At 36.7% G+C, this 23,285-nt stretch overlaps 1 protein-coding gene across 1 annotated transcript in view; it reads left to right on the top strand.

Annotated features, from left to right (window-relative positions):
- DTNBP1 (dystrobrevin binding protein 1) overlaps positions 1 to 13,379 on the top strand; it is a 471,889-nt gene extending 458,510 nt beyond the window's left edge. The window contains exon 10 of the mRNA XM_053714763.1: positions 11,525 to 13,379. Within this exon, the coding sequence (XP_053570738.1) occupies positions 11,525 to 11,781 (257 nt within the window). The 3' untranslated portion in view covers positions 11,782 to 13,379. The remainder of the gene's footprint in view (positions 1 to 11,524) is intronic.
- Positions 13,380 to 23,285: the final 9,906 nt, after the last annotated feature.

Here is a 23,285-nt window from a genome sequence, read left to right as displayed (position 1 = left end):
ATTGCAGCACGTGTAGTGAAGCATCTAGGATCCAAGATGGCGACTTGCGCCCCTTCTGAACAGCCGTCACCGACAAATAATTCCCCCCTTAGCTTTCAATTGCTTGTGTAGCGGACCGGGTAAGCTGAACTCCGGAGTGGAGTCCCAACCCTCCAGATTATTTCCAGAGTGTTATAGGCGCTAATAGCCATCTGGTGCCTCCAATGCGGTGATATCTGCCTCTTTGGCGTTCATAGCAGGTTAGTTATGGTTCACAGAGCTTGTAGATATGGATCTATTATTGCTTGTTAGTTTCCTCTAACATTTTTGAGTGATGTCTAGTATCTTTTAGATGTAAAGGTGGCTAACTTTAAGGCTTTTGTCAGAGAGCTCTTCACTTGCATGTCTGCTAAGATCGGCAGTTGGCTCCGCCCCCGAAATAAAATTATTTAACTAATGGAAACTGAACAATTTTTTTCGGTGTGCACATGTCTAATACTTAGGATATTTTGAGGTAAAACATCTTCCTTTTTTACATAGAGATGTTCAGGTGATATTTTCTAGTCCTCTTTTTACAGCTATGCTGCATCACTTTCAAGTGTTTCAACATTTGGCTATCATGTCCCTTTAATTTAGCTTAAAGGGACACTGAACCCAAATTTTTTCTTTTGTGATTCAGATAGAGAATGAAATTTTAAGCAACTTTCTAATTTACTCCTATTATCAAATTGTCTTCATTCTCTTGGTATCTTTATTTGAAATGCAAGAATGTAAGTTTAGATGCCGGCCCATTTTTGGTGAACAACCTGGGTTGTCCTTGCTGATTGGTGGACAAATTCATCCACCAATAAAAAAGTTCTGTCCAGAGTTCTGAACAAAAAAAAAGCTTAGATGCCTTATTTTTCAAATAAAGATAGCAAGAGAACAAAGAAAAATTGATAATAGGAGTAAATTAGAAAGTTGCTTAAAATGGCATGCTCTATCTGAATCACGAAAGAAAAAAAATGGGTTCAGTGTCCCTTTAAGTAATGTTAGTTTTTTTTTTTTTTTAGTTTAAAGGGACAGTCAACACCAGAATAATTGTTTAAAAAGAAAGATAATCCCTTTATTACCCAGTCCCCAGTTTTGCATGACCAACACAGTAATATTAATATACTTTTTACCTCTGTGATTACCTTGTATCTAAGCTTCTGCAAACTTCCCCCTTATTTCAGTTCTTTTGAAATGCTCGCATTTTAGCCAATCAGTGCTTACTCCTAGGTAACTTCACGTGCGTGAGCTCAATGTTATCTATATGACGCACATGAACTAATGCCCTCTAGTGGTGAAAAGCTGTCAAAATGCATTCACATAAGAGGCGGCCTTCAAGGTCGAATAAATCAGCATATGAGCCTACCTAGGTTTAGCTTTCAACTAAGAATACAAGAGAACAAAGCAAAATTGATGATAAAAGTAAATTGGAAAGTTGTTTAAAATTACATACCCTATTTGAATCATGAAAGTTTATTTAGGACTTGACTGTCCCTTTTAAGTTTAGGTTTTATTTTTATTTCACAGGTAAGTTTGTATTTATTTTAACTAGGTAGTTAGTAATATTGTAACTTTCATTTAGGTGCATTTTAATTATGTTAGTTAGGGGGTGTTAGGTTTAGTGGTTAATAGTTTAATTTAGGTAGTTGCAATGTGGAGGGACGGCAGTTTAGAGGTTAATAGGTTTTTATTTAGTGTTGGCAATGTGGGGAACGGCGGTTTAGAGGTTAATAGGTTTATTTAGTGTTGGTGATGTGGGGGGGTGGTGGTTTAGAGGTTAATAGGTTTTTATTTTGTGTTGGTGATGTGGGGAACGGTGGTTTAGAGGTTAATAGGTTTATTTAGTGTTGGTGATGGGGGGGGGCGGTGGTTTAGAGGTTAATAGGTTTTTATTTTGTGTTGGTGATGTGGGGGATGGCAGTTTAGAGGTTAATAGTAGGGGTGTGCATGACTAATATTTTTACAATCGACTAGTCAAAATCACCCCCTCTTGTCAGAAAATAGGTATTAAATGCGAAATATTTGAATGTAATTGTAAAATGTTCTTTTTTTAAAAAATTTATTTTTAAAACCTAGTCAACACAAGAACCCTAATATGTGAACAAAAAAACAAAATATGCAAAGCGCGTCCATGCAAGTTTTTATTTAACAAAAACATCAACTATTTGGCAATGTCCATAATATTTTAATTACTGTATATTAATTAATTGTTCTTGTTAAGAAAAGAAAGAAAGTATGTTGACTATCAGGCCCGCAGCTGAGAAAACTCGTTCAGCCGGTACAGATGTATGCTTTCGCTAGCTGTGATAATTCCTGTACTTGCATTCATTTGCCTTCCAACCTGCCAGAGGGTCTTCAAATGGAGGAATGCACTCAACTTGCATGTATTTGTCCAGCTCAGTTTGCAGAGACATTGCGTCCTCTGTGTAGTAGTTATCTCCGAATAATGTTGCCATAGCAATAACAGTGCAACGTTGCTTTTCGGGTGGTCCGCTTACCACTCTACTTGTACTACTTGGTTAATTTTCTGTGACATCACCACCGTTTTCCATAACATGACATATTTCATTAACACCCGAAAACCCTTGACGTTGTTTCAGCACGCACATTGTCATATTGCCGTTGTCTTACTGTAAAAGCTGCAATAGATGTTTGTTGCTGTCCTTTTTCTTTCTCTGTCGCTACCAATGCAGATGGGAGTTTGTTTTTTAGGTGGCTTAACATGGAAGTCGTGGAATTATTGTACTGCAATTGCACGCCGCAAATATTGCACTTAACTGCCTTTTCATGTAGTTTTTCAAAATATTTCCAAGCAGGACTTTTTGTTGAAGATGCCATTTTTTTGCAAAATTTGTTTCGTCTACTACGAGTACAAAATAACACGTCATCATAACTGCCGCCAAGTGAGACAATCCGCAATTGGTAGTAGGCTTAGGCTCCGTGCTGGTAGGCTGGCTACTGGCTGTTTTTGTCTATCAAAATATAGCAAAATGTAATATATCCGTAATCGACTAATGCCGTACTAGTCTATCAATGAGAGACCGATCGACTAATCAATTAGTCGACTAGTCTAACTTAGCCCTAGTTAATAGGTTTTTATTTAGTGTTGGCAATGTGGGGGGACGGCGGTTTAGATAATTTAGTTTCAGAATATTTGATATGTTAAGTTAAATCGTTTTCCGGATCCATTCGTTATTTCAGATCCATTCTTTATTCATATTCATTATTCTACTCTAAAGTTTAGAATAGAATAATGAATATGAATAAAGAATGGATCCATAATAACGCATAGATCAAAAAAATTATTTAACATAACGAATATGCCGAAACTATTTTTACAGCTATGCTGCATCACTTTCAAGTGTTTCAGCATTTGGGTATCATGTCCCTTTAATTTAGCTTATATTTTGATCTAAGGCTTGAGCATTTAGTAATATGTTGTTGTAAAGAAAGAAAACTTTGAGCTATGCTTTGTTATTGCTAAGGGTTCCATAATATGACCTTACAGAATATGTTGGGACACAAATTGCTTACTGCTTAATTTGAATGTGGTGAGGAATATAATGGTAAAAAATATTAGGCCTGAGCTGAAATTCATATTCAGCATTGGTTATATTAGCGTAAAAGAGCAACACAAATATCTGGATTGGCACAGTTACACAGGTAAATCCGGTGCTGAAAATAACCAAATGCTGCTGCCTTAGTTTGCATTTATTTCTATAACAAATGCTGAACACAATATTTTGCTCATGCCTAATAAATTATGTGCCAGGCACTTGATTGGTCTTCTGTGGCAAACAAGAAAAAAAAAAACCTTGATTAATCAGTGTGACGTCATCCTGCCTCAATAATTCTAATCTGTTTAATTTGTTAACATCAGATGTTTGATTTCATGTTTTTTTGTTCTTTATGTAGTACAGTTCGTCAGATTATGAGACAGTGTGACACACTATTTAAGGTCTGTTCTCCAAATGAAACTATTTTTCTGTTTTCACGCATTCATTTTAAAATATAGTTTTACTGAATACAAATTCAGCAAATCCTTGCAAATATTAGAACAGCAAATAATAAAGAAAGCAATTGCACACACAAAACACTCATGGTTCTTAATATTAGGAAAAAACATATGGCGAGGGAAGAATTCATGTTGCTGCATTTTTGCGTGTAACCATCACATACTCAGCAGACATGTTTCATTGTGACATACCTGGGTATAGATCCTTTACATAGCAGATTTGTCTTGTGATATATCACTGTGGCCCTATATCTGGCACATCTCTGACACTCTTCCCCTGTTACACACTTGATTTGTAGGTATATGCACATTGTGTGTTGTACTAAAATATCTGGCACCGGATGCTGCTACCTGCAGCCACATTTGGAATTTGTTTGACAAACAAATATCTGAATAACCAATTTTGCACACACACCTACTTTATATCAGCTTAAAGGGATTGTAAACACCAAAAATGTTATTGTTTAAAAAGATAGATAATCCCTTTTTTTATCATTCCCCAGTTTTGCATAAGCAACACGGTTATAGAAATATACTTTCTTTTACAAAGATATGACGAGTCCACGGATTTCATCCTTACTTGTGGGATATTAACCTCCTGCTAACAGGAAGTGGCAAAGAGCACCACAGCAGAGCCGTATATATAGCCCCTCCCCTCCACCCCCAGTCATTCTCTTTGCCTGTGTTATACTAGGAAGACATGATAAAGTGAGGTGTTAGTTTTAGTTTCTTCAATCAAGAAGTTTTTTTATTTTAAATGGTACTGGTGAGTACTATTTTCCTCAGGGGGATATGAAAGAAGATTTCTGCCCTGAGGTTGATGATCTTAGAAGCTGTAACTAAGATCCATGCTGGTTCCCACAAGACTTCTGAAGGTAACCATGAGACATCTTCAGGGTGGAGACCGGTTTCATGCTACAAGCAGCATTAAGGTATGTGCAGCCTTTTTATTCTGAGGAGACTTGGTATATCAGAACTGGCTGGCAGTTATTTCCCTTTATGGGAATGGGGTAAGCAGTAATCCTAATTTACAAGAGGGGTATTACTGGAGTCCCTTGATTTTATTATAATGGTTGACTTTATATGGGCATTATGTGACATGGGAGAGACAAAGAAAAACAATGTATAATGTTTTTATTTTTGGCATTACCATCCATTTGTTTGATGGTGTATTTGAGGGGTTATATTGTGTTGCATCTCTTAGGTGTAAAACCGCTTTGGAAAGTTGTTTCGAAGTACCCTGGGGGCAGGTAGGCACCACAGAAGAGCTGTGGCGAGGTGCAGAGGTTTTTTTGACAAATTGTTGTTTTAAAGTACTTTAAAGGGTCATGAAACCCACAATATTTCTTTCATGATTCAGGTAGAGAAAACAATTTTAAACAACATTCCAATTTACTTCTATTATCTAATTTGCTTCATTCTTTAGATATCCCTTGTTGAAGAAATAGCAATGCACATGGGTGAGCCAATAACAAGAAGCATCTATGTGCAGTCACCAATCAGCAGATACTGAGCATATCTAGATATGCTTTTCAACCAAGTATATCACGAGAATGAAGCAAATTAGAAAACTGTTTAAAATAGCATGCTCTTTCTAAAGCATGAAAGAAAGTTTTGGGCTAGAATGTCCCTTTAAGAGCCTTATTTCTGCACTTCTGGGTGCAGTAATTTTTGGATGAACCAACGATTTTAATGTTAAATTTATAATTATTTAACGTTATTTAAGCATTTTGGAAAAATTGTTCACTTTTTCTTTTCTTAAAGGCGCAGTACACGTTTTTTCAAAAGTTTATTTTAAGCAATAAATAAGTGTTTAAATGACTTTTGTGGTTATTATTAGTCTGTTCAACATGTCTGACATTGAGGAATCTGAATCTCATTGTTCTATGTGTTTAGAAGCTATTGTGCAAATCCCTCTAACATTGTGTAACTCTTGTACTGAAAGAGCCTTACATTGTAAAGACCCATATATTAGGTTAAGAAAGTGTGCCTAAGGATGATTCTCAGTCTGAAGAGAATCAGGATATGCCATCCAATTCTCCCCAAGTGTCACAACCTTTAACGCCCACACAAGCGACGCCAAGTACTGCTAGTGCGTCTAATTCTTTTACTCTGCAGGAGATGGCTGCAGTTATGTCAACTACCCTTACAGAGGTATTGTCTAAATTACCAGTGTTGCAGTGTAAACGCAGAAGGTCAGGTATTAATGTAAATACTGACTCCTCTGATGCTTTATTAGCTATTTCCGATGTACCCTCACAGTGTTCTGAATTGGGGGTCAGGTAATTACTGTCTGAGGGTGAAAATTTCAGATTCAGGGAATGTTTTAGCTCAGACAGATTCGAATGCTATGTCCTTTAAATTTAAGCTTGAACACCTCCGCCTGCTGCTTAGGGAGGTTTTAGCGACTCTGGATGATTGTGACCTTATTATAATTCCACCAGAGAAATTGTGTAAAATGGATAAATATCTAGAAGTACCTACTTACACTGATGTTTTTCCGGTTCCTAAGAGAATTTCGGAAATTATAAGAAAGTAATGGGATAGACCAGGTATACCGTTTTCTCCCCCTCCTAATTTTAAGAAAATGTTTCCCATATCAGACACCATTCGGGACTCGTGGCAAATGGTCCCTAAGGTAGAGGGAGCTATATCTACCCTAGCTAAGCATACAACTATACCCATTGAGGACAGTTGTGCTTTCAAAGACCCTATGGATAAGAAATTAGAGGGTCTACTAAAGAAATTATTTGTTAATCAGGGGTTTCTTTTAAAACCTATGGCTTGCATTGTTCCAGTAACAACTGCTGCAGCTTTTTGGTTTGAGGCTCTAGAAGAGTCTCTTAAGGTTGAGACTCCATTAGATGACATCTTAGACATCTCAAGCTAGCTAATTCTTTTATTACTGATGCCGCTTTTCAAATTGCTAAATTAGCGGCAAAGAATGCAGGTTTTGCTATCCTAGCACGTAGAGCATTGTGGCTCAAATCTTGGTCTGCTGATGTCTAATCAAAAACTAAGCTTTTAGCTATTCCTTTTAAAGGTAAGACCCTTTTTGGGCCTGAATTAAAGGAAATCATTTCTGACATTACAGGAGGTAAAGGCCATGCCCTACCTCATGATAAGTCTGTTAAGATGAGGGGTAAACAAAATAATTTTCGTTCCTTTCAGAACTTTAAAGGAGGGCCCCCCACTTCCTCTTCTTTCACAAAGCAGGAAGGGAATTTTACCCAATCTAAGTCAGTCTGGAGACCCAACCAGAACTGGAATAAAGGTAAACAATCCAAGAAGCCCGCTGCTGATCCTAAGACAGCATGAAGGGGCGGCTCCCGATCTGGGACTGGATCTAGTAGGGGGCAGACTCTCTTTCTTTGCTCAGGCTTGGGCAAGAGATGTTCAGGACCGCTGGGCACTAGAAATAGTGACCCACGGTTATCAATTGGAATTCAAGGACTTTCTCCCAAGAGGGAGATTTCATCTTTCAAAATTATCTACAAACCAGATAAAAAGAGAGGCGTTCTTATGCTGTGTAAAAGAACTTTTTACCATGGGAGTAATTTGTCCAGTTTCAAAATTGGGACAGGGGTTTTTACTCAAACCTATTTGTGGTTCCCAAAAAAAGAGTGAACGTTCAGATCCATCTTAGACCTCAAGTGTCTAAACAAATTTCTAAGAGTTCCATCATTCAAGATGGAGACAATACGAACAATTTTACCAATGATCCAGGAGGGTCAATATATGACTACCGTGGACTTGAAGGACGCTTACCTTCATATTCCTATCCATAAGGATCATCATCAGTTTCTAAGGTTTGCCTTCTTGGACAAACATTATCAGTTTGTGGCTCTTCACTTCGGGTTGGCCACAGCACCCAGAATCTTCACAAAGGTTCTAGGGTCTCTTTTGGCGGTTCTCAGACCACGAGGCATAGCGGTGGTGCCTTATCTGGACGATATTCTGATCCAGGCGTCAACATATCATCTGACAAAATCTCACACAAACACAGTGCTGTCTTTTCTGAGAACTCACGGCTGGAAGGTGAACATAGAGAAAAGTTCACTTGTCCCACAGACAAGGGTTCCTTTCTTGGGAACTCTGTTAGACTCGGTAGCCATGAAAATTTTTCTGACAGAGAAATCAAAGATCCTAAATACTTGCCGAGCACTTCAGTCCATTCCTTGGCCATCAGTGGCTCAATGTATGGAGGTAATCGGATTAATGGTAGTGGCAATAGAACATCGTTCCGTTTGCTCGCTTTCATCTCAGATCGCTGCAGCTTTGCATGCTCGGACAGTGGAATGGGGATTATGCAGATTTATCTACTCAGATAAATCTAGATTAAACAACCAGAGACTCTCTTCTTTGGTGGTTGTCGCTGGATCATCTGTCCCAGGGGACTTGCTTCCACAGACCCTCGTGGGTGATAGTGACAATGGACGCCAGCCTTCTGGGCTGGGGTGCAGTCTGGAATTCCCTGAAGGCTCAGGGTGTTTGGACTCAGGTGGAGTCTCTACTTCCCATCAATATTCTGGAACTGAGAGCAACATTCAATGCGCTTCAGGCGTGGCCTCAGTTGGCTTCGGCCAAATTCATCAGATTCCAGTCGGACAACATCACGACTGTGGCTTATATCAATCATCAAGGGGGAACAAGGAGTTCCTTAGCGATGAGAGAAGTATCCAAGATAATCCATTGGGTGGAAGCCCACTCTTGTCATCTGTCAGCGATCTACATCCCAGGAGTAGAGAACTGGAAAGCAGATTTTCTAAGTCGACAGACTATTCATCCGGGGGAGTGGGAACTTCACCCGGAGGTATTTGCCTCATTGATTCTCAGATGGGGCAGACTGGAATTGGATCTGATGGCATCTCGACAGAATGCAAAGCTTCCAAGATACGGATCCAGGTCAAGGGATCCTCAGGCCAAACTGATAGATGCCTTGGCAGTGCCTTGGTTGTTCAGCCTAGTTTATGTGTTTCCACCGTTTACTCTCCTTCCACGCATGATTGCTCGAATCAAACAGGAGAGAGCTTCTGTGATCCTGATGGCGCCTGCGTGGCCACGCAGGACTTGGTATGCGGATCTAGTGGACATGTCCTCTCTGCCACCGTGGAAACTTCCTTTGAGACAGGACCTTCTCATTCAATGTCCTTTCCAACATCCAAATCTAATTTCTCAGCAGCTGACTGCGTGGAGATTGAACGCTTGATTTTATCGAAGCGAGGATTCTCTGATTTGGTCATCAATACTTTGATACAGGCTAGAAAGCCTGTCACTAGAAAAATTTATCATAAGATATGGCGTAAATATCTTTATTGGTGTGAATCCAAGGGTTACTCAGGCAGTAAAGTTAGGATTCCTAGGATTCTGTCTTTTCTCCAAGAAGGATTGGAGAAAGGGTTATCAGCAAGTTCCTTAAAGGGACAAATTTCTGCTTTGTCAATTCTGTTTCACAATAGTTTGGCAGATGTGCCAGATGTTCAGTCTTTTTGTCAGGCTCTATCTAGAATTAAGCCTGTATTTAGACCCATTACTCCTCCCTGGAGTTTGAATTTAGTTCTTAGAGTTCTTCAAGGGGTTCCGTTTGAACCCATGCATTCCATGGATATCAAATTATCTTGGAAAGTTCTGTTTTTCGTTGCTATTTCTTCTGCTCGAAGAGTTTCTGAGTTTTCAGCGCTACAGTGTGATTCTCCTTATCTCATTTTTTATTCTGATAAGGTGGTGTTACGTACCAAACCTGGATTCCTTCCTAAGGTTGTTTCAAATAAGAATATTAATCAGGAAATTGTTGTTCCTTCCTTATGTCCTAACCCTTCTTCTAAGAAGGAGTGTATGTTCCATAATTTGGATGTGGTCCATGCCTTAAAGTTTTACTTACAGGCAACTAAGGATTTCCGTCAATCATCTTCATTATTCATTGTTTATTCTGGAAAGCGTAGGGGTGAGAAAGCTACGGCTACCTCTCTTTCTTTTTGGCTGAGAAGTATCATCCACCTGGCCTATGAGACTGCTGGACAGCAGCCTCCTGAAAGAATTACGGCTCATTCTACTAGGGCTGTGGCTTCCACATGGGCTTTTAAAAGCGATGCATCTGTTGAACAGATTTGTAAGGCTGCGACTTGTCCCTTCACACTTTTTCCAAATTTTCCGAATTTGATACTTTTGCTTCTTCTAAGGCTATTTTTGGGAGAAAGGTTCTTCAAGAAGTGGTGCCTTCTGTTTAGGTTCCTGTCTTGTCCCTCCCTTTCATCCGTGTCCTTTTGCTTTGGTATTGGTTTCCCACAAGTAAGGATGAAATCCGTGGACTCGTCATATCTTTGTAAAAGAAAAGTAAATTTATGCTTACCTGATAAATTAGTTTCTTTTACGATATGACGAGTCCACGGCCCACCCTGTTCTTTTTAAGACAGTTTTTTATATTTTTTGTTAACTTCAGTCACCTCTGCAACTTTTAGCCTTTCCTTTTTCTCTTCCTATACCTTCGTCTGAATGACTGAGGGTGGCGGGAAGGTGGAGGGGCTATATATACGGCTCTGCTGTGGTGCTCTTTGCCACTTCCTGTTAGCAGGAGGTTAATATACCACAAGTAAGGATGAAATCCGTGGACTCGTCATATCGTAAAAGAAATTTATCAGGTAAGCATAAATTTACTTTTTTACCTCTATGATTACCTTGTATCTAAGCTTCTGCAGACTGCCTCCTTATCTCAGATCTTTTGACAGACTTGCTTTTCGGGGAATTAGTGCTGACTCTTAAATAGCTCCACGTGTGTAAGCACAATGTTATTTATATGAAAAACATGAACTAACGCCCTCTAGCTGTGAAAAACTGTCAAATGCATTGAGATAAGAGAAGGTCTTCAAGGGCTTAGAAATTAGCATATGAGCCTACCTAGGTTTAGCTTTCAACAAAGAATCCCAAAAGAACAAAGCAAATTTGATGATAAAAGTAAATTATAAAGTTGTTTAAAATTACATGCCCTATCTGAATCATGAAAGTTTAATTTGGACTTTACTATCCCTTTAAAGTTCGCAAATATCACTAACTGGAAAAAAGTACAGGTGAGTCGGTCACAACGAGCAGCTGACCAGCTCAGTCAGGGAATTAGAATCTGGTTTGTTAGAGGAACTTGAGGGTAGAACTTAGAAACACTTATTTCTGTGATACAATAAATGTTTATTTTAGATGAATCTGGGCCACAAAAATGAACTGGCAAGCGGTGGTGCCCCCTCACCAAAGCAGCAGTTGTGCTCACCATTTAATTAGTGCATTCTCATCAGACTGTGAGTTCATCTTGGCAGAGCAAGCTGTTCTTTACTAAATAGATCTCTCACATGTGGTGTTATTGGGATAAACCATTTTAAAATTCAGGTTTATAGAATTAAAGTCTGAGGATACTGCACTCTGTGGCAAATATTTATGTGTATTCTTTTTAACCAACACGTTCTCTATTGTTTTTTTTCTTTTTCTATTTGCGCATCCTGGTGAACATTGAAGGACCTGATTTTGCATCCTGTCGAAATGAAATAACTCTTCAGGTCCCCAGCCAAGCTGAGCTAAGGCACAAGCATTCTTCATTGTCGTCTACATGCACAGACTCTGTGAGCCAGGAGAATAGTGAAGATGGAGGAGAATCTCCTGATATTCAGTCAGATGATGAGGACGTTCATGTAGAACCTGTTTTACCGGGTGCGGCTCAGGCTGTGAAAACAAATTCTGATGTCAGCGATGAAAGCGATACTCACAACGCATGAATGCAGGATCTCCTATTCTTCTCTGTGAATGAACCAAAAGCTTGTACTATTTCACCTGAAAAGCCAGATACTTTTACTGATGAGGAACACTTTGCTTATTACTATTTTACACAAATAATTGTGTACTGAGGTACAATTAAATGGAAAAAAAAGTCCTGTAATAAAATGTTGTGAAAACAAAATAGTACATTTTATACCAGCAATATGTGGTAAAAATTGGAAAAATGCTGAGCTATGTATTTTTTTTTCTTAAAGCAGACAAATTTATATAGTATTTTTTTTCCTCAAAGAAACATATTGTCTGCATGTTAACCACATTAAATGAAAAGTTAATTTTATTATACTTTTATTAACGCTGAATCTATTTAAGTATGACAGAGCCTGTGATCATGTTGTACTACAGTAGTTGTTCAACAATAAATTGCCGTATTGATACGGCAAGGAATAAAAATATTAATAATTTGTAAACTATAGCTCGCATGAAGGGTGAAATTGGAAATAGGATCATTTTTTGTATTGTTAAAATTATGAAAATACAGAATTTGCCAGAGCTGTAGAAACAAATGATAATAATATTAGTGAAAGCTGAATTAACCTCAAAGGAAAATAATTCCCGTATTCTTTTTTGTGCCAATTATCATGCTATACAACTTAAATGATTTGAGAAATGAATAAATCTTTCTGTGAATGCTCTTACTAGGGTAATAACTACATCTCACTGTGAAACTACATTTAAATTACATGTGTTGCTGAGAGCAGATTTGTTTGAATAGACTTAACATTTCTAAAATATGGACGTATGCAAATATTTTGCAAAAAAAAAAAAAAGTATTGTTCTACTGAACATTTATCTGGGAAATAAATAATTTATTTGCCATTTTTATGTCCTATGAAAGAAAGCATGTAGTTTAACATTGAGATTCCAAAAATAAATTCTGCATATCACTAAATGATGCTCAGTGCCGATTATTTGTGTTAACATTTCACAAAATTTCTTAAACCAGTATTTTATTATGTTTTTAGCCGGCATATTAGAATAATAGTTACTATAGCAATTGTTTTGTTTTTGCTTTTTCATTATTTGCGCTTTGTGACTTTTCATTTTTTTTTTTTTTTTTACAATGAATTTTGTTTTGTTGATGTAAAAGTTTATTAAATGTATTGGTAATGTCAATAAAAGCAAAACAATCCCCCCCCCCATTTAAATTTACCGTCAATTTGTTGGTGACAAATCTGTAGGAAATGTTCCAAAAAGCATTCAATACAGTTTTATTGGGGACAAATTCTGAATGATGCATCAAATTAATATTTTAGCAACAACATTATTTTCATTTTAGTTAAAAAAGCAAGTCTTATTCAGTTTATTTAAGTTCCTTTTGTATTTTATAATGTCCAATATGTTTTTTGGAAACATATCAACATTTCTTTGTTGACCTAGTTTTATTTCCAAATACTCAGATATAATTAGGAGTTTCTGAATGAATATGCACAAATGATAGTACTCTTGAGATTTTCTGGAATACGTTGTTGCCCATATGTACACCTTTTTATTCAAGTGTAAAATTAAACTAAAATGCTCTCTTTTGATTTGCAATGAATTTGTGTGTATTTATTTTATTAAACATATAAGTTACATTCTGATAATCAAAATGAATTAAATTGTTGACTTCTATCTTATAACTGTGCTTTTTGAGCTAGTAAATACTGTACAATAAATAATTCCACAATATTTTATCTTTTAAAAAAAAAACTTTAATGATGCTTGTATGAACAAAATAAAACCTCATTTTATTCACACTGGAATATTTTATCTGTCAGTTGACAGTGCATCTAAAAGCAAGTGCATGAACCTACTATTTGAATATATTGTATGGTTATACTTAGAAGCCTATGTGAGGAAATTCACCAAGGGATAAGCTCTTTAATTCCCCATATCAAGCAAGAGCCTTGTTCTTAACCGTTCTTTTGCTCTTCTAGATGATTTTCCTTTTACCCCCAGTTTTTCATGTGTGATGTCAGGAACTAATTCAGGGAGTATGAGTTGCAGTATTGGGACTTGACTAGTTGCACTAAGGCAGTTACACTAGCGTAGTTAACCCCTTCAAGACAGAGTAAATTGTCCAAGTTGTGAACATAAACAAAACCTATCATTTGACCTATATGTTTGTTCAACCATAAGTTTACCTATCTAAAATGAAGTGCACCCACACTTATTACATATAGTTTTTAGAGGACAAATATGGCTTTCTTTTAACATCAAATATTTATATATAAACTCTAAATGTATATGAATAAAATCTAAGTGTTAGAAATTGACATTTTATGTTTTCCATGCAATTTTACTGTAAATATCATAATCCTGATACATTTTACTGCGATAAAACATCCATATTTGTGTTCAGAAATGTCCAACAAGTACAACTATACCGTTGGGAAGTTAGAGGGTCCAACATGGAGCCTGCTCATTTACATTGAAATTTGGCACGTTGATTTTCTGGGCCTACGTCGCCTTGGAGACATTATGGCAGCCCAGGAATGGAAATTCCCCCACCATGGCACACCATTTGTAAAAGCAGACAACTCAGGGTATTCCAAAAGGGCTATGTCTAGTCTTTTTGTAGCCACCTAGTCACATCCGGCCAAACTTAATGGTCATGTTTGTTTGTTTTTGCGTTTTTCTCGCAAACACTGCACTTTAGCTGTTTCTGTCATGATCCTTATATGTTTTATGGCTTTATATTTATTTATTTGTGTACAGCAATGTCATATAATTTCAACAGTACCCCCATGTACAGGTTTTATGGGGTTTCAGGAAGATACAAGGACAAATATGGGACCTGCCCATTTACATGGAAATTTGGCTCATTGATTTTCCCCATCATAACATTTGCAAAAGTAGACAACCCAGGGTATTCCAAAAGTGCTATGTCCAGTTTTTTTTTTTGTAGCAACCTAGTCACAACTGGCCATGAAACACCCATATTTGTGGTCAGCGATTTCCTACAATTACAACAGTTACCCCCATGTACAAAATTTTATAGGGTTACAGGGCCAAATATGAATATGAAATTTGGCACATTGATTTTCTGGGCCTATGTGGCATTTCAGACACTATTGCAGCCCAGTAATGAAAATTACCCCATCATAGCATACATTTGCAAAAGTAGATAACCCAGGGTATTCCAAAAGGGCTATGTCTAGTCTTTTATTTTTAGCCACCTAGTCATATACCTGCCAAATTTAGTGGGCATATTATATATATATATATATATATATATACGCTTCACTTTCACTGTTTGTATCATAATCCTTATATGTTTTACTGGTATAATACACACCATAGTTGTGTTCAACAATGTCCCAAGAGTACAACAGGTACCCCCCCCCCCCCTCATGTACAGGTTTTATGTTTTTTTGGGAAGTTGTACAGGGCCAAATTTGGTGCCTGCCAATTTACATGGAAATTTGACAAATTGATTTTCTGGGCCTATGTCACCTTTGAGACATTATGGCACCTAGTAAGGTAAATTACCCCATGGCATACCTTTTGCAAAAGTAGATAACCCAGGGTATTCCAAAGGGCTATGTCTAGTCTTAGTTATTTAATTTAGTGGTCATATTCGGTTTTACTGCTATAAAACGCCCATATTTATGTTCAGCGATGCCCCACGAGTACAACAATACCCCCCATGTACAGGTTTTGGGAAGTTACAGGGAAAAATATGGTGCCTGCCCATTTATATGGAAATTTGGCACATTTATTTTCTGGGCCTTTGTCGCCTTTGATACATTATGTCAACCCAGGAATGAAAATTACCACCATCATGGCATCACATTTGCAAAAGTAGATAACTCAGGATATTCTAAATGGAGTATTTTGATTTGTTTTGTGTAACTAATTTGGAGTAGCTGGGCTTAGCATAAAAAGTTTCAGGACAAGATCAGGGGATCCATGAAGTCAGGAATACAGAATAAAATAAGATACATCAGGAACACATACACAGTAATTTGAATTAGAAGTTTAACTCTGTATGGTATATTCTGAAGCAGTCTGTGATACAGAGGCCAAGTAGAGAATGTCAGGAAGGGGGGCAATAGTCCTTCCTGACTCCTTTTTTTTCTTATAGCAGATTCTGCATGTTTTCTGGTGTGAATTTTTGCAGGCTGTGGGGGGATCCTAAAAGGAAAATGCCTGCAGCAGACATCTGACTGAAATGTTGGTGGATTAAACAAAATATCAGCTATAATAATTAACAAAAATTCCAAAAAAGTGTGTGGTTTCCCTGTGCCTGCTTTTTTGCAGAGCACGTGCACAATATACACTGCTACCTGCATGACATAAAAGGCTACTTTTTTGTACCAGGTTTTGGTCTTTGCTGAACTAGATATGGCTGTATGCGCTGGCCAGCTAAATCTACTTCCCCGTATTTTTGCTGTACTCAACAATGCACTTTTTTGGATCTGTGCATCCTTTTCTTACACATACACTAGCACAGTAGTTTTTTTTTGTTTTTTTTTAATAATCTTTTTATTAGGTTTTCTTTCTTTTTTTTTTTTTTTTTCTTTATTGAAAATTATTGAACAAACATAAAACGAAAAACATATCATACTGTACATCTGTACAAAAGAATGAATACATAACATAAAACACAGTAACCAAAAAAAATAAAAAATATCTGGGATGACATCAAATCAAATCCACTCGGGTCAAGGTTATTAGGCCCACCTTTCAAAAGCAAAGTCCGTATGGATGGTTGTTATCCATAACATTAGTCAGAAGAACTCAGACTAGAGGACAATCCCCTCCATCATGAGGATTACCAGCAAAGACATTTACATTTTAATAATATAACATAAAGTGTAACTTGCTTATATTTTACTAAACATGTCATATTATTCATCATATGGAAACATTCTATCACTGAATCTATTATTTTATAAGAAAATTCCTAAATCACGGGTAATGTGAAATTCAACCAAGCAACATATTTTGGTTACTTAGTCATAATCTTTCACCACTATCATTTATTCAATAAGATCTTATTATCTTAAAACGAAACAAAACATATGAAATAATAAAGAGGGAGAAAAAAAAAAAAAAAGGAACAGAAATTCCCTCTCTCTCCCCCCCGCCCACGTTGTTTCTTACAAGAGACAACCAACACAAACAAAAAGAAAGAAAAGAGAATCATACAGAGAAAAAAAACAAAAAAAACAATACAGTGTACCTTCCAAGAAAACATTATTATATACAACGCACAGTGCATAATACAATAAGAGAGTATTGTCAATACTGGGAAAGAAAATAATCCTATCCCATATTACCACAAGAAACAGAATTGTATTTGCATAATTCTCATAAAAGAAAAAAAAAAAAAGAGGAGAAAGAAGACTTATCCTCTCCCAGACCTCCACCCCACCCCTTCTCAAACCTAGGAAAGAAATTGTCTCCAGAATTCAGGATAACTATCTGAGAGTATTAGTTGTAAAAACTCTGATGACTTACTGAAATAGCTTAATACTTGTAGCTGAGCTTCCTTAGGTTGACCTAAAATAACTTTATCCCATTTTGCTAAGAACTTTTAACCTTATTTTCCTCAAATATTTGTGGATCGTGCTGTTCTAGCAACATTTGATATTGAATATTGCGGGTGACAGAAGCTATACTTGGAGCGTTTCTATCCTTCCACATTCTTAAGATCATCTGTCTCACTAATAAAATTACTGTATTAATCAGAGATTTATTTTGAACCTGATCCTGTATCAGGAAGAATATATATACTAGCTTAAGTGTTATACTGGCCAACAGAAATCTGTTCAGCCAGAATTCCACCTGTTTCCATAGCTTGATGATTTTTGGGCAGGCATAGAACACATGGAATAGATCAGCAAAGGGAAATCTACATCTAAGACAAGCCGTGCTTCCTTTCCATTTAGCTAATCTACTAGGGGTAAGATAAGCTCTGTTTAAGAGCTTCAGATGCGATTATCTTATTGCCATATTACTTACTAGCACAGTAGTTTAATTGTGCATTTTTACACTTCTTTTTGTCAGTGTACCAAAGGGCCAGTAGCTCACCGCGCGTAAAGTTGATATTGTGCCCCTACGCTTTTTGTCCCCCCCCCCCCCCATATGTCAGCTTCTGGGGGAAACCTTTACAATACTTTTGCATTGTGACACAGGCCAGAGTTTCAAAATAAATGAAATATTTAAACAGCTCTATACTGGTATAATAATTGTCCAGCCATAGATCCCACACGATTTTGTCATTTGTGCCAATTGTATCTGGGCTGCCAGGTGGATCTAGGTGGCTTTCTTTTCCCTCATAATACAAAATGCCCAGGTATAACCTGCACTGCATTTGCACGGTTTATAAAATTTGATTCCATAGCGTGACTGCTTGGATGGAATATATTGCTTAAAAAGCAACCTTCCCTTACATTTCATGAGGGATTCATCTATACAAATGTCCTGGTCATGGGTGTAATTTTGTGAAAACTTTTCAGTGGCCTTATTTTATATAATCTGTGATACAAAGGGTCATTTCTGGGGGGGCACTGGGCATTATCGTTAAAATAAAGAAACTGCAGCAGCTGTTTGTATCTACCCTAATTCATAATCCCTTGGGAAAAAGGGGCAGCCAGGATGGGGCTCTTCACTATGCCCATTAACAAAGTCAGTGCCCAAAACATTTTAATCTCAGATAGGTCAGTGTAGTATTTTTCTGACATACTGGGAGTGTGGATTTTCTGGCAGATACTTGCTGGCATATTAATTTGTTTGAGCAACTATATTCTCAAACATAGTATCTGGCTCACAAACTGTAATGTTGGTTGTGATGCCTGGATTTGCTATAAATGGGGGGATTTCAAGGGCAGTTAAATTTGGGGGTAGCCAATTTTGATCAGATGTTGCTGGATGCCTTTTTTTAGTTGGTGGGAGGCAGAGAACCATCGCTAGATGCAACACTCAGGTGCTCTATATCTGTTGCTGTAAGAGTTTTGCTATCATATAAGGCAGAGTTTCACTCTCTGAATCTTGTGCAAGAATGGTGTAAGCCTCTTCTGCTGAATAGTGTGCTGCCGTAGTAAACGGCAACAGTAAATCCTTCAGCCAATACCAACTTCACCCTCCTATTTCCCTCAAAAACATTTATATATAAAAACAGGGAAGGATCTTGGACAAAGGGTGGTGACCAGGAAAAGCAGGAAAGGGTTATCAACTTAAAATTGAAGGAAAGGGTTAAACTGCAAATTAGAAATAATAATAACACCCCAAAACTATTAAACAGTACTACTGTACTGAGCAGGCAGATCACAGTGATAAACCTGTGATTAGCAGCGAATAGGTTAATTTTATATGTTTTTTTTTTCTTTCTTTCAGCAAGACAGCAAATGACACGGCCCTTTCTGCTTCAACTTTGAGTACTTGCAGTTCCCTTATTTGTGCATCTATCCTCTTTTGTGTATAAACTGTTAAAGTCTCAGAGAACACAGATTTGAGGCACTGAGTGAGGCCCGATTCATATGACTTTTACCTTCAAGTATATGAGAGCTAAATTAATGAATAAAGATCTCTTTACATAAAATATATGAAGGTGCAAGTTTACTGCTACAGTGGAAACTCTTTCCTTCCATCTATACCATCTGAGTTTACCTTGTGCTTATTAGACCAGATTAAAAATACACACTAGGCATTGTTGTCTGCAATACTTATACTAGTGGATATCCTGTTACTAACAGAGACTAATTTAACAAGCACATTGGTAATCCTGTAAAAGGACTTTAAAGACACACTGTCCGACCAAGACTCAATTTTGAAAAATACAACAGAATCAAAATAATATTGAGTAAGTGAATACGGACCAACCCTGCACTAAGAATTAATAAAATAAAATAATCAGTATGGCACAATCTACAGCACTGGAGGATATTTTCAGTCGAAAAATGACATACCAGGAGCACAGGGAGGTGCTCACACCGGATCAAGTACAAACCAGTGAATTACGTTAGTTGTTTCTCACGATGGAGAACCTCAGAGTTAAATAACTAAAACTCTGGTATGAACTGATTTATCTTGACAAATATATTAAATTAGCTATAATCCCTTGTGGACTAAGACTAAGGAAACTTCCAAATGTGGACAAAGAAGATGAGAAGAAATTTCTGGATGAGTGGCATGAAACTTTAAGTGAATGTTCACTTAAACTGATGAATAAATTATAAGTCAACAGAATGAATAAAAGGGAGAAAATACTTGTCGAAATCAAAGAGTTGCAGATTAAATTACAACCCTTACAGGGTCATCAGAAATATGGCAGTTTTGATACAGAACTCAAAGAACACCTGGATGAAGTGGAACAAAATCTAGTTTCCACAAAGGATAATAAAATGCTGAGAGATTAATTGGACTATTCGACAAATATGTTTATGATTGGAGTTCAGCACCATCTAGATCTAACGAATACCAACAACCAAACAAGAATAAAAATTAAAAAATAGCAGAAAAAGAAGAATCAAAGCAAGGATACAAGAAGAGTGAGTTTTTCAGAGTCAAATTTCTCAGTTAGGAGTGAAACTACTTCTACCCCTAAAGAGGGGTCACTGGATAGTTCAGCAACCTCGTAGGATGAAGTACCACAGGCCATACAAAATGATTTGGAAGCTAGACCAAAAAGTAGAGATGCAGATAATGTAAAATCAGCATATAAAACAAAGAACAAGGAAGAGGTATCCCAACCATCAAAAAGTGGAACAAACCACAACAAGTTACCAAGAAAAAGATGTCAACGAGATACGGACAGTAATAAATTTATCATCTCACAGTCTAACTCAGGATGAAGAACAAGTCCTTATTAAAGGACTGGGCTTTGCTCCCTCTACGGACTTTAACATTTTCCGCACCATTACTGATGTAAATTGTTTAGTCATAAAAATGGTGTTAAAACGGCACTTTAACACTATACAAGTTTCAGAACCTACAAATAATAGCAAGGTTACATTAGACACTAATACATGTATAAATACTGACTCCATACTGAAACGGCAACGGCTAATACTGCTATGGGTTCAATACATCAGTCTCAGCTTACAGTCTCTCACACACAGATCATGCAAGATCTCACAATTGCAGATTTACAAACTGCCAATATTTTAGAGACACTTGCAGCAGAGTCAAGTAGAGAAACAGACAATGTTCTGACACATAAGAAATATAATAAAAAATTGAAACAAAATAGCACTTTTTATCCTATACAATCCAGAAATCAATACATAGATTTGTTCCAATAAAAAACACATAGTGAACTAATAGATCTACACAAATCACTCAAACATAAATTACCCAAAAAAAAAGAAATTTAATTTAACTAGGAAACAAAAGATTGCTTTAAATAACCTCCAAAAAAAGGAAGAAATAGTCATTACTCCATCAGACAAAGGAGGGTCAATAATCATACAAAACAAACAAGACTATTACTCAGAGGTTAAGCACCAACTAAATGACATCAATACATATTGTAAAGTAAAAAGAGACCCAACCCCTATATATCAAAAACAACTGACTAAACTCTTGGATTGGGCGGTACACATAGGTATACTTGACCAAAAATTGTGTGACTATCTGTATAACCCAACACCTACCACAGCCAATTTTAGAATTGTCCCCAAGATCCATAAAAATCCGTCCTCCCCCCAGGTAAGCCAATAGTGTCAGGGGTGGGGTCACTAGGAGAAAAATTGGGGGAATGGATAGACAAGCTCCTTCAGCCATATGTGCAATCACTTCCTGGTTACCTTAAAGATACAACTCATGTATTACAAAAGCTTGAAAATAAAAAGTGGAGTGATTGCAATATGTGGCTTACAGTGGATGTATTGTCCCTATATTCGTGCATTTCACATGAATTGGGCCTAAAAGCGGTAGAGTACCATTTACTTCTGAAGAGCAATTTCTCTAATGAATTAATTGAATTTATATTAGAGCCATTAAGGTTCCTCTTAACTCACAACTTCTTTTTGTTTAATTCTGAATTTTTCCTTCAGACATGCGGGACTGCGATGGGGGCAAAGTTTGCCCCCTCGTATGCCAATTTGTTTTTAGCATGATTTGAGGCAACATATATATTTGGTCAAGAAAATAAGTTTAGTGAACACATTGAGTTTTACGCCAGATATATAGATGAATGAACAAATTGAGGAATTTATACAATTTCTTAATTATAATGAACTAAATTTAAAATTCACATTTCAGGTAGATAAAATTAAAGTGAACTATCTAGATATAACCCTAAAGCAGACAATGGCAAGATATGCACATAACTATACAGAAAGGATATATCTGGGAACACTATCCTAAGGGCTGATTCCTGCCATCCCCAACAAAGGGATACCAAAAGGCCAACTAATAAAGATTAGGAGGACATGTACAGATGACAAGGATTATCTTACCCATTCACTTAAGCTAGTGCAAAGACTGACACAAAGAGTCTATGATAAGAAAACACTGATGTCTCTTAGAACTGAAGAAGCCAAAGTTAAACGCAAGGACCTACTCAAAAAAAGTATCCAAAAATAAAATACATACAAAAGATTCTGCAGGCTATAGTGAAAATAGCACAGTTTTTGTTACCCAGTATAGTAACCAATTTAACCAAATCATAAACATTGTTAATAGAAATTTATAAATTCTTAGATGATAAATTAAAGGAATGCCTATCGAGTGGCATTAAATTTGTATCTAGAAAGGCCCCAACAATAGGAAGTAAGGTAACCCAATACATTTACACAAACTCTAAAACAAGGTCAAAAGAAACATGGTTATCTAAAAAAGGTTTCTTTACATGTGGTAAACATCCCTGTAATGTATATCAACACTGTATCACAGGTGATACTTTGACCTCCTTAACTACAAATAAAAGCTACAGTATTAGTCACAGGCTAGATTGTTGCTCTAAGTATATTGTTTATGTGATTACTTGTCAAATTTGTATACAGGCTGTACAAGTCGTTTTTTTAAAAGACAGGATACGTGAACACCTTACATCACTAGAAAGAGACCCACCAAAAACCTCAATTGCCAAACATTACTTTAAACATGGAAATACTTTGAAAAACAACAGAAAAGTGTTTAAATTCCAAGCAATCGAGTTTATACCCTTCAATAACAGAGGAGATTTAGATTTAGAAATTTGCTTGAGAGAGAGGCCAAATGGATATTCAATTTGGGAACAAAGGAACCCAAGGGAATAAATTCCAGATGGGATATAGATCTCTATCAAGGTAAATGATTTCAAAGTCTCTTAGAACACATCTAAAAACTTAAAAATTTAAAAAAAAAAATTTTTTTAAATTTCTCATTGATAAATGCATATTACATCTATTCCTCTACTTTCTCCAAGAGATGCTTCCCAAATAAATTAAAATAATAACAAAAATAAAAGTAAACCTTATAACTCATCCCAAATGTCTTAGCTCACAGCTTCAGTATTTTAGTATAATAATAA

The sequence above is a fragment of the Bombina bombina genome, chromosome 5, assembly GCF_027579735.1.
Source record: "Bombina bombina isolate aBomBom1 chromosome 5, aBomBom1.pri, whole genome shotgun sequence".
NCBI classification, from domain to species: domain Eukaryota; kingdom Metazoa; phylum Chordata; class Amphibia; order Anura; family Bombinatoridae; genus Bombina; species Bombina bombina.
Note: the sequence above shows the minus strand (reverse complement) of the source record. Positions and strands in the feature narration are given on the sequence as shown.